This window comes from Pseudorca crassidens, chromosome 7 (assembly GCF_039906515.1).
Source record: "Pseudorca crassidens isolate mPseCra1 chromosome 7, mPseCra1.hap1, whole genome shotgun sequence".
Classification (NCBI taxonomy): Eukaryota; Metazoa; Chordata; class Mammalia; order Artiodactyla; family Delphinidae; genus Pseudorca; species Pseudorca crassidens.
The window spans coordinates 103,560,438-103,580,816 of NC_090302.1; the positions used below are offsets into that span (position 1 = coordinate 103,560,438).

At 42.4% G+C, this 20,379-nt stretch overlaps 1 protein-coding gene across 1 annotated transcript in view; it reads right to left on the reverse strand.

The window, feature by feature from the left end:
* Positions 1 to 924: 924 nt before the first annotated feature.
* EBF2 (EBF transcription factor 2) overlaps positions 925 to 20,379 on the reverse strand; it is a 194,293-nt gene continuing 174,838 nt past the window's right edge. The window contains exons 12-16 of the mRNA XM_067745178.1: positions 20,253 to 20,318; positions 19,992 to 20,169; positions 17,475 to 17,660; positions 9,349 to 9,516; positions 925 to 3,823 (exon numbers count right to left, since the gene is read on the reverse strand). Coding sequence (XP_067601279.1) covers positions 3,792 to 3,823; positions 9,349 to 9,516; positions 17,475 to 17,660; positions 19,992 to 20,169; positions 20,253 to 20,318 — 630 coding nt within the window. The 3' untranslated portion in view covers positions 925 to 3,791. The remainder of the gene's footprint in view (positions 3,824 to 9,348; positions 9,517 to 17,474; positions 17,661 to 19,991; positions 20,170 to 20,252; positions 20,319 to 20,379) is intronic.

Genomic DNA, 20,379 nt, shown 5'->3' on the forward strand with positions numbered 1-20,379 from the left:
GTGCTCACTGCCAACCTCTACTGCAACATTTCTACCATCCTTTGAAGGCCCCATCAAGCCCTGCCTCCCCCATGGAACCTTCTCTGACCACTCCAGCTCTCTGTGACCGCCATCTTCTCTGAGCTCCTACAGCGCTTCCATCTTCCTGTATGAGCTATTTTTTATAAATTATTTCCTTCCAGAGGCATGTGTCTTGTTCTCTTCCTATGATCTAAAAATAAGCATCACCTCTGTGTCCAGCCTCAGTGTCTGATGGATCAGCCTTTAACATTTGTTCAATTTTGCAGTTTCAAATCTAAGTAGACTACCCACCTACCCCAAAAAGTCCAACACTGGATGTAGGATCATTGAGTTTTTATGAAGGGATTTGACCAGATGGATACATAAATAAATACATACAGAAAAATGGCCCAAAGTAATACGAATTTCCTCTTCCAGGTAAGCACCTCGGAACACTTTCCATGTAAGCAAAAGATAATAGTAAGATTTCCTCAACCAGAATTCGGGGACTCGCAGCTATGAGAAAATCCCCAAACTTAAGAATAAGTCCCAAACTCAATTTTTTCCACTTCAAAAAAAAAAAAAAAAAAAAGCCCAGGCTTCCCTGGTGGCGCAGTGGTTAAGAATCCGCCTGCCAATGCAGGGGACACGGGTTCGAGCCCTTGTCTGGGAAGATCCCACATGCCGCGGAGCAACCAAGCCCGTGCGCCACAACTACTGAGCCTGCGCTCTAGAGCCTGTGAGCCACAACTACTGAAGCCCGCGCACCACAACGAAGAGTAGCCCCGCTCGCCGCAACTAGAGAAAGTCCGTGTGCAGCAACAGTGCAGCCAAAAATAAAGTAAATAAAATAAATAATTTTTTTTAAAAAAGGCCAAGTTCCAATTATTTTTACAGTACAAAAATTTTATTTTTTGTTAGGATAATTTAAAGTTTAAAACTGAAGTAGACATATTCATTTTACAAACAAGATATTCTTTCATAAGTAAGACCATTAAAAACAGTAAACAAAAAAGCTGTCTTTACAAAAAGCTCTGTGCATAGCAACTTTATACTGTATATAACTGACAAAGCAAAACGATAAAATGAAACTATACAGTTTGAAAATGAGACCTTACTGTACAAAAGGTAGAGAAGGGGATGGTTTTTAAACCATGCATATTGAAATGTGCAAAGAAAAACTGGGGGAAAATACGATGATATAACAAAAAATGAGATAAATAATGAAGTAAATTGTCCCTTTAAGTGAAAAATCTTAACACAGCTCCTTTTACAAAGATAGGATAGAATTTGTAGTTACCTATAGAAATACTTATTCCAAGTGGCACAAAAATAGCCTGGGACCGGAATGATTTAACAGCAATGACTAAAGAGGACAGAGTAGCTTTGTTTTTAATTTATTAGTACACTAAAAATCATCCTTACACACATTTGTACACTTAAATAGATCTGTCACTGCTGAGGTTCTAGCTGAATGGTCAAGGATGTCTGGTATTTAGTTACACACATTTTTCGGTGTAAAGCTACCAAGAAATTCTACAATCATTTTGAAGACAGTACTGCACTCATCTTCATGCAAGAGCAAACTTCACAGATTCTAAAAGCGATGCTACTTAAAAAAAAACATTTCCTTATGTTGGATTGGCTCAAATCCAGGTCTAAACATGCTTAATTTTGTTCTGCTTTCACTTTTGGATGGTGATGTTTGTCATCCACACTCTTCCTCTCCCATCAGATTTTTTACTGGGGAAAGTTCTCTTGTGTGTTTCCCTGTTTTTTTTTTTGGTGCTTTAAGCCCTGACTAGGAGGGTCAGCAGGAATTACGAGTATGCCAGGTTTCCAAACCCTTGGATTATCATGTGCGTAGAAATAATATTTGGGTCATATTGGGTAGTTCTAGAATAGATTAAAGGCAAATAAGACCATTGGGGGTTGAACAGGTGTGAGCAAATGGAAGGGAGGCTGAATTTATGAAGTTGTCCAAAATCGGCTCAGATGCACTAAACATGTTTTTCCAGCAGAGCTGCATCAATTTCTAATAGAACCCCAACCAAGAAGCCCAAACTGAAGTCTGTATATAGACTATACTGTGGTGCCAATGAGTCAGCAAGGAGAACCCTGGTCTGGACAAAAATGACATCCTTGTTGGCAATCCAGATAATTCTGGATACATCGCCAGGATCACACAGGCTCTCAAGACTTTACTCCGTGTTAGCAGTTCCTGCAAGGTTTCTCCTGCCAAGAGCTAGTCCCAGAACTTACGAGTGCCTGTCGCAGGCCTGAGGAAATACGTTGCTTGGAACACAGGTGCCCCTACTCTCTGACCCTGCTAAGAATCTAGGTTTCCATTTCTTTGAAGATCAGAAGAGAGATTAGGGCTTTTAACATGCCTCTTCTGCACCCCATCACATTCGTGCCCGGAAACGGTGTCAAGTTGAATACATATTTTTTTCAAGTGAGTTTAATGCCATGAAAGGGGAGATCTGCAGCGTGAAGAAAGGATGTGAACATCCTAAGATTGACGATGAAGAGTCCAAGAAACAGAGTCACCGTCTTCAAATCCAGTTTCTGAAGTTCTGTGGGGCTTAAATCTCTGTGCTGAACCACGTAACCAAAGAGGAGGGAGGGAGGGACTCTGAAAGGGCGATTCCACAGAGGCCACTTGTTTGGGAAAGTCACATGGCTTTGGCTGTCTTTAAGGTGAGACCCGTCTTTCCCTGGGATGCAAAGCCGGGGACACACTAAAACATGGGAATTCTCTGCACTGCTCAAGGGAGAATGTTGAACGCTAATATAAATTTTAAAAATTATGTATTCACAAAGAGTGAATACCTAAAGGGACATGTAGACTATTTAGAAAGCAGACGGAGCTGGGAGTGGATTGATGGGTTTGAGTATTTGTGTACGTGCATGGACTTGCATCGTTTCTGCATCGGGTGGTTCTATATAAGATACATGTTCTTGCCTGTGGGTCAGTAAAATGATGGAAAAAGAGGGGGATGCGGGATGGGGGATAAGAGTCTAGTAAGTAACTGCAGTAATAATCACACACCTTTTAAACTTGTTACTACATGTTTGCATCACTTCCATTTTACATCAGGAAGAGAAATTCCTCTCTCTTCCAAAAAGGTCTTAATTTCTACCTCTACTTACAATAAGTTACACGTTTATTTATTTAAATAATTGTAAAACATTTTAAAATTTTTCCCTTTTTTTGTTTTTTTTGTTTGTTTGTTTTTTAAAGAGATTAAACTATAAGCAAACACACATACAACAACATTTCATCATTCAATTCAGGTTTCATTTTAAGAAAGTCTTCCATGCTGGTACCCTGTTTTGTTCAATTTTTTTTTCTGCATAAACTAAATTGGTATCTGAAAGGCTTCATAGAAAATAGAAACTTTCAACTTTTTTTTCCTACAAAGAAAAACAAATAGTATCCAAAATATTAAGCATGAATCGTTTGCCAATTTTTTTTCTTAAATATTTTACAAACATAGGAAGGTGGTTCTCATAATGTTCATAACAAAGAATTGCATTTCTGCTCTTAGCACTGACTACGTCAATGACATCTTTTGTCCTTGTTCCCAAGAGGGTCAGTTTGTGTAGTTACCATCAGAGCTACACAAGAAACGTGAGACCAGGTAAGAGGCAGCTCCTTGCAAACCCAGATCTGTCCATCATGTTCACCTGGGGCACAACTTTCCCCAGAGAGCTCCTAGTGCTTTCTTCATTATTGGTCCATCAGAGTAAGCAGTTTTGTGCTATAAGAAAGCAGTTCTTCCTCTTCTTTACATTGGGGGCACGACAAGTCCGGTCATGGCTGCAAGGGAAGAGTGGCACAGGCATGAGACTTAGAGATTCTTTACATTAAGGGCTAGAAACCAGAGAGAGGGGCGGGGCCTGGGATGGACAGTCTGGTACCGTCCAGGGAGATGGTGCCCTCAGCGGATATGGGAACCCATTTTCTCCAGGTCTGGTCTAGCAGACAGCCAATGAGAGGCACCAGAGCCTTACTGAATCACTGAAACATAAACAAAGCTTGTTGAAGTTTTGCTTGGGAGGCCAGAAATTATGTTTTGCTTTACATTAACAGGTTGTATACATGACATAAGAGACATAAACGTGTAAACTAAATTGTAATATATGTCTAATATATTTTTCACTCTTAGACTAAAATAATTTCTAGATTATATGGTTGGAAGAGGAAAATATATACCAGGTGCCAAGCCTATTGAGTTACTTACTAGGCATCGTTTATAACAAATCGGACTTTCTATCCATCCTAGGTTTCTATCCATCCTAGCTGAAATTGGATGAGTTTTTTTTTTTTCCTAACTAGCTCATCTTCCTTTGGGGCTCACAGCTGTACGTGATGTCCATTCACTAAGGGATGCTGATCCACTAGAACAAAAGACTTAATTGAGTTCCTAATTTGGGAGTCACCCCAATCTCTACTCTTCACCCCCAATCCAAGCGCAGTGTCCAGTGCCCCTCTGTCAAGAGGATACTGCAAATGCCTGTCTGGGTGGCATCAGGTCCAAGGTTTCCCCTCGATATGAGAAATAAAGCAGCATCAGCACAATGTGGAAAACACACAGCAAAACGCAACCCTCTGGCCTTGGCTTTCGGGTGATGAACCCGTCAAATTTTCACATTCTTGGAAACTGGCAGAATAGTTTCCTTGTGTCCAGACTTCACACTGCATCTAGAATTTGATCCTTTGAGTTTTATTGTCTAAGCCTCATCTAAAGGGCTTATCAAACATCATAGAAGCATTTTGCTGAACGGTGTTCACTAACCTGATAAGCAAATGGACAAAATTCTTCCTGCTTCTTCCAACACGTCTCTCTCTCTCTCCCTCCCTCCTTCCCTCCTCTCTCCCCCACCCCTCCCTTCCCCCATCCCTCTCCTCTTCCCTTTTCTCTCCTTGCCAGCCAGTCTTCTCAGGCAAAATTGTCAGCCATCTATTTCCCTGACCATACAGCCTTTATTGAATGTTTGTGAGATCCAGATTAAGGTCTTACACAGCGGCGAGCAAACCCTTAATTATTTTTGCCTGTATTACTATATATTGAATCGATGTAACTTTTCAATAAAGGCAGTTCAATTCTGGACACTCCCCAATGATTTGGAGATATAGCAACCCTGGTAATTATCCCAGAGTGTAGGAGGTATTTTATTTTATTCTTTTTTTTTTTTTTTTTCCTGGAGGGAGCTGGAAAACGAATCTGGCACAGTATATACTATTATCTCGACGATCTATACTCATCAACTGTGAATGCCTGATAAATGAGGTAGAAGGTGGGGAAAATGAACACTGCACGTATAGCTCCCCAGCAGTAGGTTTCGGGCTCACGTTTTCAACTTTAACTTGTCTATTACACTTCAGACTCATCAGCCCCTTCCTTTTCCTGCGTCCTCAGAGAGTTATCTAAGGAGCTTATTAAAAGGGCAGAGCCTCTCCGAGAACAAGATCCACTGCACGACTGAAGAACAGATTTCATGGATTTTCCTTCTCCCTGGTCTCACACCAGGCACTGCGTGGGCTGCACTCTGCTCCGTGGTGACCCTGACTTTTTGCTTGTAGAAACCGTAGCCAACAGACAGAAAGCAGCAGTTATTTGGGAGAATCCTTAACTGCACTTTGTCCAATTTCTTTTTACCTTTGACATTTCATGGGAATGTAATAATCCCTCTTCGGTCCAGGTGGAAAGGTGGTACGGGCGAACGGTGAAGAGAAGACCTATACTACTTCTGTCCCCAGAGAGACAGCGGGCTGTCGGAGTGCAGGCTCTGGGCTCAAAATGTCTGAGTTCAAGTCATCAGTCACTGGCTGTGTGGCCCTGGGCAAGCTCCTTAACTAAAAATGGTGATACCAGTATGACCTTCGCCTTTGGGTCACACGAGAGGCTGGAACGAGATAATTCCTAGAAGGCACTTGGTTCAGCATCTTGCACGTGGGATCAAGGCACAGTCAGCGAGTCTCGGAGAGTGTTGGCTGCACAGTCCCTCTGCGGGTGACTAAAACCACCTCAGCTTAGAGCAAGCGGAAAGAAACTCCCTCTCAGCCTGTGATCACCCTCCGCCTCGGGCCACATTTACACCCTCCCACTGTCCCTAAAGAGATGGAGCGTCCTGCCACTCAGCCCCCGTCACCCCCGGATCCCTTCATTCAGTGATTGCAGGCAGCGTATTCAAGGTCAGCGTGGCTCTCTCCCTCTCTGCACCAACGGGACACCTGGTGGTGCTGGACCTTGAACTGCTGAGTCACTGGTCCAAGATGAGGAAGAAGCAGAGTGAAGGCTTCGGGAAGGCATCCCCTGTCAGCTCCATGTATGAAATGTCCTTCACCTTTCCTACTTCTTCGCACACGTTGCTTCTCAACCACCTTGGGATAGAGCCATCAGTTCTCCTGTTTAACAGGCTAGGAGACTGAGGCTCTCCGATGACAGTGACTGGTAGGGATGCCCTGGTACAGCCTGCAGGGTCTGTTGAAGTCAAGTTCCGTGTTCTTCCCACAGCTGGTAGCCTTTGTGGTTCCCCTCGGAATTCTCTCCTATTTCTCCACACACTACTTTGTATTTTCATAGTTCTTTGTTTTTCAGTCTCCAGCTCCTAATTTAAGTGTTGCTGTCTGCTTCCCCTCCACCGTTTCCTCCTCCATCCCGGCCCCCATCCTTCTCCTCAAGGTTAAAATCACCAGGGCAATTCGGAGGAGTTGTAGGACCTCAAAGAGGCTCAGGACTTCTCAGTGATTCTATAGAAATGAACTAGAGCCCAGGACCTGTGTCCGTGTGTAACCAACTCAGTTGTCACTCCTGCACACACAGTTAAGAATGTGCTGCTCAGACACTCTGTCACTGGTAGTGCCAGAAGCTCGCATGGCTGAGGACCCTAGAGGGGGTCTTCTGGCTATTTCAGCTGCTGCTGCCTCCACCAGGAAACCTTGCTGTGACCACACAGACCGTCCCAGCTCTTTGGGACAACTGCACCCTGACCAGGTGACACCACAGGGGCCCTTGGGCCTGCAGCCACTAGCAGGGTGGGGATTCCAGGCCATGGCTGCCAGTGAAAGCTTTGTCCTGGCCTCCCTGAGGGCTGCAAGCTGGACAGGCCCCACAGATGGGTCTCCCTGGACAGCACAGACCCAGAAGGGTCTGAGTCAACCAGCTCTGCTCCCCTGACTCAGTCCCTGTGTGAGAGAGGGGCTGGGGGAGGGGCGGCAATTGGCAGTCAAGTTGCACTTTTCTTCCTCCAAGTGAAGCTGAAAATATTTGCAGGAGTTGCCTGGAATGAAGGAAGGGCTGTACCCCTCCTGTTCTCCTCCTGCACCTGCGCTTGCCCTTTGCCCTTAGTCTCTGTTGGGCCTCTCACTCTGCATTTCCCCAACGAAACCTGTGTGGCCCCCGCCAGGTTTTTAAAAAATTTTTCTTGGAGTTTAGCTGATTTACAATGCTGTGTTAGTTTCTGCTGTACAGCAGAGTGAATCAGTTATACATATACATGTATACACTCTTTTTGAGGTTCTTTTCCCATATAGGCCATTACAGAGTATTGAGTAGAGTTCCCTGGGCTCTACAGTAGGTCCTTATTAGTTATCTGTTTTATATATAGGAGTGTGTATATGTCAATCCCAATCCCCCAATCTGTCCCTCCTCCCCTTACCCGCTGGTAACCATAAGTTTGTTTTCTACATCTGTGACTCTATTTCTGTTTTGTAGATAGGTACGAGTTCCTTTGTACCCGTTCTTTAGATTCCACATGTAAGCCATATCATACAATATTTGTCTTTCTCTTTCTGACTTACTTCACTCAGTATGACAATCTATAGGTCCATCCATGTTGCTGCAACCCTGCCAGGTTTAAGGGACATGACTGAAACCATAGTACTTGGAAAGGGGAGTCATACTGCTGAAGGGGAGATAGGGGAGGGGAATGTGCAGCAAAAATTCAGCAATTGTTTCCTATCCCAGTCTGGAGGTGAAGCCATCGTGGGAAAAGTTCTGAGCGTGTCCCCTAATGACAGGCTAGAAACCACTGGCCTTTGTTGGGAGGTGCGGCAGGTGGAGACGCTCAGCTACAGGCTGAGCCTGTTTCTCTCTGGATCTGACATCTGGATAAAAAGCAAATACATATATATATATTTTTTTCATTCAAATATACAGATGTTTCCAACTATTCCCATGCTGGGCGGCATGTAGACCCAGCTGCTTTGTCTAGTTAGAAGCAAAAGAATTTTTAGGGGCTCTTCTGAGGGCTGGGCTTTCAACTCTTATTTCACAGTTTGTCTGTCAAGTCACTTGACTTCAAGGAGGTGCCATCGCTCTAATGGTAGGATGTGTCAGGAAGCTGACGTACCTCCCAGAGCTGTGCTTGGCCACAACGGGCGAGTGCACCCTCACGGGTGTCCCCAGGGGCTCGGGAACCCCTGCGCAATCATAAAGCCACTAGGCAGATGCCATTCCAGGGACAGCACAGCCCATTCGATGCTCGGCTGACCTCAGAGGCTTTGATCCACGAGGGGTTAACCAAACCAAACCTCTGCCCTCTTTGGTTCTATCCAACACTGCTTGTCGTGAATGTTTTCATGTCAAGACGCAGGGAGCTGCCTAAAAATAATGTGGGTCGTTAAGCTCCCTGGCGTTCAGCAGTTTCCAATTTGCTCTTTTGCCATCAGCTGCCTCCCATTCACAATGAGATGATTAGATTCTCATGTACTCATCACATTCGTGCTATGTCATGTCATATTATATTTTAGGACATTGCTCAAAAATGGGTTTGACGGGGGATATTAATGTTTGTTCTTAGATCCAGTATGTCTTTTTTTTCTTTCTTCCCTACCCCACCCCTGATCAGGCACCTGCTATCAATTTGACCAGCATGTAACCAGAATTCTCAGAACTTGCTCGTGGCTCCTGACGGATCTTGTCCATTCGTGCCATGGGACTGGGAATGCACTGCAGATGGCAAGCTGATTCGGTAAGCAGTAGTCACCATGTAGCATCTGCTGTGGTTGGCCAGGCACCTTCTGGGAAATAGTGACATGGCCTTGTGAAAAGCAGAGGTCTGGGGAGTCCGATGCTCCTAGAGGGTGTATGTGACCCCACCACAGTTAATTTGTGTCCTTGCAGAGTTGTCCGACTTCTCTGTTATTCCCCCATCTTGCTCTTGGATAGAGAGCTAGCCCAGCTGTACAAGTCATTCGGGTCTCATGTTGAAAACACCAAAGCATCTCCTTGTAGGTGAATGACTAGAGATACAGAAGGATGCTGAGCTGTTTGCTCTTACTTTGCGGACCCTGTGGCACACGTATCATGCCGATACCCACGGTGCTACTTTGCTTACCTCTGAATCCATTTCCATTGCCACTGGAGCAAGCAGGTGAAGGGGAGCCTTGGGGCCTGATGACGGGGGCGAAGGCACTCTTCTGTTTGACAGCAGGAAAAACTGAAGAGGAAAATGGGAGGATGGAGGACGTGCTGGAAGATCCAACAGTGGGACTTGATGACATGACTGGAAAGCAAATGCACAATCCTTTTTTAGAAAGAGAAAGATCTAGGAGTTAAGTTCTCTCTTCAGTACATACAACCTCTACACATTGCTTGAGAAATTACGAATTTATTCCAGGCATTGTTCCTGATTCCAGGGATTCAAAAAGAAGTTGAATGTGACAAGGTCCCTGCCCTGTCCCGTGGGAGGAATAAACAAATAAAAAAACCTAAGAGGGTCATTGTCCTGTTGGAGGAGTGTCCACGACGCTGAGATACAGCGGGCAGAGTGCTTTTCTGCCTGGAAGAGTCAGGAAAGTGTCAGCAGGAGATGAAATTGTGATAGGTCTTAATCCACAAGTAGAAGCTCGACAAGAGAAGCCTAAGACCAACAACTGAAAAATTATCCAGTCTACGAAAAATCAGAAACCTCTTTTTTTACCCTAAAAAGTAGTCCTGTCTGGGAGCCGTGTGCTTCCCTGGCAATTCTCAGGGCACCGGAGGCTTGATCTGTCGGGTTGGCATCTTCTCTGAGTGCACCATCTCTATGGGCCACTTCCTCATTAAATGTAAAAGTTTATTAACATTTAAGAGATTACCTCCTTCTTCCTCTACTTTCAGAGCTCCTGGGAAATAAAGCTGCAAGTCAGCCTCCTCTGATGTGATGTGTAGGAAAAAATACCAATATTAACATTAAACTGACTTAAAGGAAGCCAAAAACTAAGTGTTGTGGATTTCCAGGAAAAACAAAGGCAATTTACACAACGAAGGGCCCCATGTCTTAATGTCAGACACTCCACCAAGTCACATCATACAAGAAGATAATCTCCTCCTAGGTTCAACTTGCTCGAGAAAGGGGTAAACTTGAGTTCACAAGGGTAGAATTGTTCGAGATAGCATTTTATAGTATGAGGTCAAGTTTCAGGGGCTCATTTTAGCATAATGTCCAGAATTCTGAACTGTCCAAGTCACATGACTTGGTAAAAGAATTACTGCAATGTAATGGCAAAGGCCGTGACAAAGGCTAAGAGTGCTGACCTCTACTTCATATCATCAGTGGTCCAGATACTCCACAAAGTAAATCTGAAAGTGAGAACATGAGTGCGAGTTATGGTTCAAAGACCAAGTACGAGGTGAATTGAAGGTCCAGTGTTCTGATATCCTGTGGAAGACTCCATCCCCATTTCCCCCCTCTCCATATAAAGATAGACTTTGGGCTGTGTTCACAAATTGCCTATATAAAGCAATCATACAGCGTACCTCCAATATGATGTCTTTTACAGCCGTATGACAAACCAAAGACTTCAAAAAAAAAAGAGCTTTATCTAAAAACTTCTTATCCTGAAGTGGTCCTGATTTAAAGGGCAGTGCAGAAGGAAGCATCCAAATACATCTCGGTCTTTCCACAAGTAATAGGAATCAAAAGAAAAAAATGGTGGTATCGATATATAGAGGATGAATAAACAAGGTCCTACTGTGTAGCACAGGGAACTACATTCAATATCCCGTGATAAACCATAATGGAAAAGAATATGAAAAAGAATGTATATATATGTATAACGGAGTCACTTTGCTATACAGCAGTAATTAACATTGTAATTCAACTATATGTCAATAAAAAAGAGAAAAAAATTGGAAAGGAGGAAAAAAATCCTTAAAGAATCTCATGTAATACTTGAAGATGCAAATGAAGAAGAAATCTGGCTAATTCACTATTGCTGTGGGAGAGGAGACAGGTTTAAGCACTGAGAATGGATCTTATTCATAGTTCCAAGTCAATCTCCTCTTCTAGCCTTGGTTTTAGCGTCAGTGAAATGTGTGTGTGTGAGCAGGGTGGGTGGGTGAGTCCTCTCCTCTTTCTGTAAGGCACAGAATCAGAGGCCAAAGGAACGCTGAGAATCAGGAGCTCCTGATTCTGCCCACCATGAAATCTCTGCCGTACTGTGTGATCCATGCGAGCACCAAAATGGCACCTTGGTTTCTGAGTCTGCAATAGCAGAATCTCCCCTCATACACCATGATAGAGGAGGGTTATTATAATGTGAATTAGACACACACACACACACACACTCAATTCCATGTATATTCAGCATATGACTCACTTCTACAAATACTTCTTTTTTAGTAACAGATCTAAAAGCATGCTCGTTAGCATGGCCACCACCTCTCAATGGGAAAGGAGTCACTTCAGGCTTCACCAGGTGGTGTAAAAGAATTGTTACAGAGCTGAATAAGCACAGAGCTGTAACATGCCCATTTAAAATGTTTTTAACAGAATTTTTGTAAAATGTCAAATTACATCCAAATTTAAAATTTAATGCGGCTATAATAAAAAGCCTAAAGGAAATTTTAATCTGTGTGTGTCAACAAACATAACTTCTATATTTATCTATTTAAAACAGCAACCACACTGTTAGAGCCAGAAAGTTTTGTTAAAAAAAATTTTTTTAAGGAGGCGTTTGTCTTAACAGATATTAAAACTTATGATAAGCCTACACAAATGAAATCAGTGTTATACTAGCATAGAAACAGACAGACAAATCCTTGGCGAAAATAGAGTCCAGAAACAGACCTGAGTATACATGAGAATTAGAACTTAATAAAGGTGACATTTCAAATTAGTGGGGAAATAAACACATGGGAACAGTACGCTAGCCCTTTGGAGACAAAATTTAGAGTGCTTCCTCGTGTTAAACACGAAAGTAAATCTAAGTGGATTAAACAGTTATTTGTAAAAGCAAAATTATGAAGGAGCTAGCAGAAAAATTAGGAAGTTATGTAATTTACCTAATCCTTTCAACCCCCAAACCTAAACAGAACATCGTAAGACATGACAAAAATATTTCTATAACACATACAGAAAAGGCAAATGACAAATTAGGAAAAATATCTGTCATAATTATTTAGATATATTCAGATTCTCAGTAGCTAATAAGTTTTTATAAATTAATCAGAGAACATCCCACTAGAAAAATGGGCAAGGGAAGTGAAAAGGAATGTCACAGAAGGAAAACTGAAAATGACCAAAAGGCCTTTATAGACCTATAAATGGTCAAACCGATTAGTAATCATATGTAAATTAAAACAGTAATGAGATGTTATTTTCCACTTGCCAAATTGATAAAGATTAAGAAAAACTTAAGAGGGCGGGGAAACAGATACTATTCCTTTTCTAAGGGGAGTACTAGCCTCTGTGGAGGGACTTCAATAATATGTATCAAAGTATTTGAAAATGTGCATATTTTTAACCCGGTAATTTAATTTCTAGAAATTAATCCCAAGGAGATAATCATAAATGTGCAAAAAAAAAAAATCCAAGGGCGTTTTTATAGTCTTGAAAAACTGGGAAATAAGTGAAGTGACCAGCAATAGGGTAAACTATATTAGGTCCATAAAATGGACCACTATGCAAACATTAAAACTAATATTGGAGAAGAATATTTAATGGCATGGAAAGATACACCTCCTCAGATGAGTAAAGCAGATTACATAATAACACAGACAATGAGCCCACTTTTAGTTTTTTAAAAATACACAAAGAAAAAGTCTAGAAGGATGTGATACACATCCAAATTTTTAATGACGATATCTGGCTGACAGAATTGTGAAGATTCTTACATTTCTTTCTCTCACTTGTCTGTATTTTCAATATTTCCTACAATGACCGTGTATTACTTTTGATGTAGCAGAAAGCAGCAAAAGCTGTTAAAAGAAACAAACGGAAAATCTCTGCTTCTTTGGGAAAAAAGAATATAATCCTGAGCAATAGGCATAATAGCTTTCCTGGACGTTAATGTGCCTCTTTGATCTAAGGCTTAACTGCCTGTAAACAAGGTTGTCTGTTAACCGTTCTTTCACAGATTCCTGGGAGAAGCTCGTTGACTGTAGTTAACTTTGCAATGCAAACGCCACTCCTCATGTCTGTTCTCGGTTCTTAGGACACAGGCCTGCACTGATGGATTTTTATGGCGCCTAGCTTCGTATCTGTGACTGAGAATTTTGCCATCTTTCTTCTGCTCTCTTCTTCATTGATCTTATGGCTGAAACCCATCAGCTGTGCATCAGAGCAGACGCTGTAATTTTCAGGCTGTATCTATCCATAACTGCAAGGCTATACTTTAAAAGTTAACCGTGGTTATCTCTGCATAGAAACAGTGTCATTTTTCTTGTCTTTTTTACATAGGCGTGCTTTTCAATGCGCCTACAGTGAGAATGTTACAATTGTCATAGGAGTTTTTTTTTTCCTTTCTGAAGAAAAAGACAATAGAAATACACCAAAATATTAACAAGGTGTTTTTTTACGATGGGAGTGGACTTTCTTTTAAAAACTATTTCCACATGTTCTACCATAATCATTTAACACTCTACAACAGAAAATGTCTTGATATTTATTTTTGAAAACATGAGAATATTGAGGCCTGGGACAGACTCTAAGACTATATAACTCAAGTAGGAATCCCTGAGGCCGGGGATGTAGGATTCTGTCTGCATGGATCCTGTTCCAAACTTTGCATGTGCTTGGTGGCTATTCTACTTTGGAAGAAGTGGTCCCTTGGGTGTTGCAGGCTTGCTGAGTAGAACATCTTTGGGGACACCAGCGTGTACTGTTTTAGGAAAGTGGATCACACATACTTGAAATTGAAAATTTCTCTGGACACCTCTCTCTGTGGATAGAGGCCAAAGTAAAGGCAAGCACTTCTAGCCCAGAAATCTCTGTGAACATGGGGAGTTAAGGAAAAACCACTTTTCTTCTTCTAAGGATTGATTGGCTTGCACCGTCCCAGCTGGAACTCACCAGGCACACATCCTCCTTTGCATCGAGCCATTGCATTTGTTGGCGCTAAGGGGTCTGTCAGCGTTTCATTATAACCTCCTATCGTCAGGGGTTTAGAATTCAGCCATAAAAACTTGCACTGAGCTGGAACTTGGCACATACTGCTACCGCCAGGAAGTGAAGTTTGTATGTGGAATTGAAAAAACATCTGTTTGGCCATTTTTGAAGTGGTGTGAGAGCAAAAACAGTAAAGATGCAGGTTTTTGATACTCTGCGTTGGCCGTCATGCAAGTCAACTCGACTGAGAGGTTTGACTTTATTTCTTTTTAACGTCTCTGGCAAGTGATTGCTCCGTGGCATGGCCCAGCCACATCAGACTAGTTTAAAAAATAAAATGAAAAATCAGAGAAGGGTGTTTGTTTTCAGACACAAGCAACTGAACTGACGAAATGGTATCCCCCTGAGCTTTTTAATTTTTTTTATTTAAAACAATTTTTTTGTATTTCCCAGAGAATTTGAGACTTAGCTGGGTAGAAATACAGGTCACGTGCTATTGTAATGAACTCCATAGGGTATTCAGTATTTTTGCAGTAGGGGATTTTTATTGTAATGAATGCACTGTTTGGAATTCCAGTCCCAGTCTGCAATTGCTTCAGACCGTTCCTCAGAAAAGGAAGGTGCAAGGGGTCTCACAGACCCAGTAGGAAACAAGAGGACATTCTCTGCTGTGTTTCCCACTCCCTCTGGGCAGGGCACCTTCCTCTTTCTATTTTGTGCATGCTCTCTTGTTTTAATGGGTGACTTGAAGACAGGGTGTTACTGTTTTTCTTATGGCAGTGGGATTGACTGATCAAGAAAGGGTAGTGGAAGGAAGTTGTCACTTGCTGGAGTGGGAAGGGTCCCTTTCTACCGAATGAATTATCTAGTAAGAAACATCAAGCCATCCACACCAGATGGGCAATTTCATTCATCCATTCACTCTCTCTCTGTCTCTCTCTTTCTCTCTGTCTCTCCACCCACACCCCACCCACTCCTTCCTGTCTTTTTTTTCACTCTCCCTCACCCATCACCACACTAAACACTATATTGTTATATTAACCATTTTTGATCTACAAAAATGAGAATTTCACATGGTTCAACCACGTATGTATGATTGAACATATGAAATTACACATTTTGGAAATAAAGAAGAGGTGGTTTCATACGGCTCAGCCTAATAATGTGTTATAAAGACATGAAATATTTTTAATATTACTGAATAATTTAAAAACATGATATCCTGAATCTGATGACATATGATCTAGCCACATTTTTACTGTTTATTGGCAATGAACCCTTGAGTAAGTCATTTAATAACCCTTCATATCTTAGAAGGGAAAATGATGATGATACTAGTATAATAAATTATATTAATAAATATATAAACATGTAAATTATATACATAATAAATTATTATGATTATTATATCCATATTATATGGTTGTGAGGATCTGATTGGACTCTATGTGTGAACATGCTTTTTAAGCTGTAAGGTAGAATGTGGCTGTAAATTACTCTTACTGTTGTGACTGTTATCATGTGACATTATTTACACAATGGCTCTTTTGTCCTTGTATCACTTGCAGGGGCTATTGAAGATGTGGTCCCTTCTGCACATAGGGTACCCTCTCCACAAGGATGCATGGGAGAAATCTCGCCAAGGTCTCAGCCACAGAAAAATCAGGTTTCTGTTGAGCGGCTGCTACTATTGCTACTACTAATAATGTGTGGACATAAAATTTTATAACAAATAGTGTTTGTTTGTCTCTTTGCTTTACCATCTTGTAAGCCTCCGAACCAAATTAATGACTCCCTTGAATAGACCAGACGGCATCCATTGTAACCCTTGGATTCATCCCATTTTCTGATACACATTTTTTTCTTTTATGTTTCTTATAGTCTCTATTTTACACTTTCATGCTGCCCATCTGACTATTAATATTCCCCCAGAACATTTTTGGAACAAGAGAAGGTTAAAAACAAGTAAGTAAGTAAGTAAATAAATAAATAAAGCAAGCAACAGTTTGTTTTCCTTGGTCCCTCTGATCTCATTGATCTAATTGGCCATCTGACAGGACACCATGAAGAACGCATGTCTTTGCAGCAACGAGATTTGTCCTGGGAGAACCAACCTCTGCTGCTTGGCTACTATATCTTCACCACACTTAGTATGAGTGTTGAGTGTAATGAATTGAACAGATAACCCAGAAGTAACTCCTGGATGTGTGTCCCCAGGGAACCACAGGCCCAAAGGCTGAGAGCGGTGGCCTCCAGACCCTTGGCACCACTTCCCGAGCTGCGGTAGAAATGGCCTTGACTCCCCCTTGTTCCTGGCACGAGGGAACCGCTCTGGGCAGCAGAGCCTTGCAGCAAGGTACAGCATTTCAAGGACACTCCGCTCACTCACTCAGACTCTCCACGGTGGCTTCTCCCCCAGCCTGAAATATTCCCTAAGTAGCCTCATCTTCTCTAAGGCTCCTGGCCTCACTGTGCAAGGTCCCAGCTTAGCCCCCAAAGCCACCTGAACGAGTTTTCGTAACTTCCTAGAATGTCTAGCTTGCTGCTAGCCCACAGATTAGGACTAAGAGCCTCTGTCCCCATATATTACACTGTCACCGGCAGTCACGTTCCGTCTCTCTGGAGGTACATAAGGGAGGGGAGAGCCATGTAACAAAGTGAAAAGGGAGATGGTGTGTTACACAGAATAACCTGGAGTCATCAACTCTGTGTCCAGATTCTTGTCCTTCTCCACTCTAGCTGTCTGATCTTGCACAAGTCAGTTAACTGCTGGACACCTAAACTTCCTTGCCTATACTGACCTCAGAGAATTCTTGTGAAGAGTAAATGAAACACTACATCTGAAAGTGCCTAATGAAGAGTGTACAGAATGTTAACTGAGTTGGACTCTTAATTCCTTGCTCTCGTCTACACAAGCCACATCTATTGTTTCCCTGTAAAAAGGGAATCGTTTCACTCCTTTTCTCTCCCTTGAAAAGCTTTGAGTAACCAGATGAGCCCAAGTCCACTAAAGGAAAAGTACAAAAGGCAGGAAGGACCACTCCTCCGTGAGTCAGTAAGATGCTGGAATGCTACCCTCCCTCAAAAGGCTGAAGAGTAAAACCCAGGGACAGAGAGACAGGGAGAGCTGGAGGGATGGACAGGGCACTTACTTCCATAAGGGGAGCCTGTGGGGGAGCCGTTTAGAAATCCTGGAGATCCTGGGACACCCAGGTTGGCCATAGGGACATTGCTGTAGCCGTTCATACTGTTACTGGAGGTGCTGTAGTTAGACTGCTGAGGGGTAGAGCTGGAAGAGTAGCCCCGCGGAGAGATGCTGCTTGTGTTGCGGATGTATCCTGGACAACAGAGAGAAAGCGCAGATAAATGAACCCGTGTACACACACACACACACACACACACACACACACACACACACACACACACACACACACACACACACACACACACACACACACACACACACACACACACACACACACACACACACACACCCCAAATATGGCAGCATAGGTCCACATGGCCCCCAGTCTATACAATTCCAAGTTGACTGTGGAAAAGTCTGCAGTTTGTCTTCAAACTTTTTATACCTTCCTGTCTCTTCCCCATCTCGCACAAAACCATATCCCTGTAATTCCCCCCTTCCTCCTCTTTCCCATTGGCAGTCAACATCTCCAACTCACACCAAGGAGTGAATGACTAACGGCAGTGACATCTCCCAAATCCTACTTCATGTAACGCTAGAGCCCTCTGAGATACTGATGGGTATCACTGAGAAAAGCGTTCTGTGGTCAAATAAAGCTTGGCAGATGGTGTGTACCGTAGCGTATTGAAGATTCGTATATGAAGGGCCTGGAGAATGAATAAACCGGTTTAACTTTGCTAACCTAGTGTTTCCCAAATTTAACATAACATAGCATCTTTTCTGGGTGTGATGGGGAAAAGGCATCCTGATAACATTTCAAGAGGCACTAGCACTCTGAAGATCACAACTATAGAAGTCTGAAGTTGTTACCATGCCCTGCTGGGTGGGGTGGGGAACATTTTCATTTAAAATGCATTGATAAGTTCATCTAAATGGGCTGTTCTTTTGAAATAATGCCCTTTGCAGCAACATGGATAACACCAGAGCTTATCATACTAAGTGAAGTAAGTTGGAAAGAGAAAGACAAATACCATATGATATCACTTATATGTGGAATCTAAAATATGACACAAATGAACCAATCTGGGAAACAGAAAGAGACTCACAGACACAGAGAACAGACTTGTGGTTACCAAGGTGGAGGGGAAGTAGGGGAAGGGATGGTTGGGAGTTTGGGGGTAATAGACTCAAATTGTTACATTTAGAATGGATAAACAACAAGGTCCTACTGTATAGCACATGGAACTATATCCAATCCCCTGGGATAAACCATAATGGAAAAGAATATAAAAAAGAATGTACCTATGTGTATAACTGAGTCATTTTTCTGTACAGCAGAAATTAATGCCACATTGTAAATCAACTACACTTCAATTTAAAAAAATAAGTTAAAAAAATAAATAAATGGGCTGTTCTTTGACCAAAGACTCGGAAGCATCCGCAATTGAATGCACGGAGATCCAGTCCAGAGTGGGATGAGTCCTCCCCACACTTCTGAAACCCCAGCACAGAGACCTCACCTAATCTATCCTGAAATAACCACATAGGATAACTGTCTCTAAAGCTATTTAAGAAATGACCCAAATTTAGGGGAAAAAAAAAAAAGGTAATAATATGTCCCACCCATCTTTCTGTAAGAAGAACTCACCCTGAGCATGAGACTGAGGAATTCCCTTGCAATGGATGATAGAATTAGAAATAAAACTATCCCAAGGTGAGGTACATCAGCAGAAACATTTACTCCTTTTAAAACACGATTTATGATAAATTTAGCACCTTAATAAAATCAACCTCAATGACAAAAACCTTTACTCAATATGCTTTACGTGCAGAAGCACTGTTAACTGTGTTGCTGTATTTATATATTTGTATACATTTGCATATATATATATATGAGATAATACACAAATAGAAGTTACCAAACTAAGCCATTCACCCTTGGCACTAGGAATTTGGGTGTAATTAACAAGAATAGCAATAACTCAGCTCCTTTCCATTATTCAGTTTGATGACCACAATAGCAGAAGTGTAGATTGTATTCAAACAATACCCGTAAATCTAGTTTTAGTAAGCCTAAACTCTTCTAAATTCACAATACTTAAATGTTTCCAGTTAAAGGATTCTGCCAGGTACCTAAAGAGCTCAAAGTCTAACAATACACCTAATGTTGAGATAATCCAATGACTGCATTGCTTATCTGGGACACACTCTTTTTTGTTTGTTTTTGCAGTACGCAGGCCTCTCACTGCTGTGGCCTCTCCCATTGCGGAGCACCGGCTCCGGACGCGCAGGCTCAGCGGCCATGGCTCACCGGCCCAGCCGCTCCGCGGCATGTGGGATCTTCCCAGACCGGGGCACGAACCCGCGTCCCCTGCGATGGCAGGTGGACTCTCAACCACTGCGCCACCAGGGAAGCCCTGGGACACACTCTTATAAGAATCAAGCTTTAACTCCTTCCACTCCAGCAGAACCAGCCTTTTAAATGTATAAGATGTTTGCCTTTTGACTCTGAGAAAGGTAGTACCTTGATTATTTCCCTGTGTTGACTCTGAGATGCTGACCCCAAGCTGGCTGCCATAAGAATTGATGCCCATCATGCCACTGTGAGCTGGAGAGCTGGAGAGAGCTGGGATCTGGCTGGGATTCCTGGGGACACTGTACAGGGCTTCAGCAATATCTGCGGCACGCTTCAAAATGATGTCCTACAAAGTGGCAGGTTGAGGTGAATGTTTTTATCAAGCAATAGGAGTTGAACTCAAGAGAGTGCAAAATGGGAGCACCTAACCTGGTTATTGTGTGGTGTCCCATAGAGCGCCTCCACCAGATCTGCAGCTCTTTTCAACAGCATTTCCTAGAAAAAGAAAAGAAAGGGTGGGATATAAGCAAAGGTAAAACCCAAAATGGCCAACACA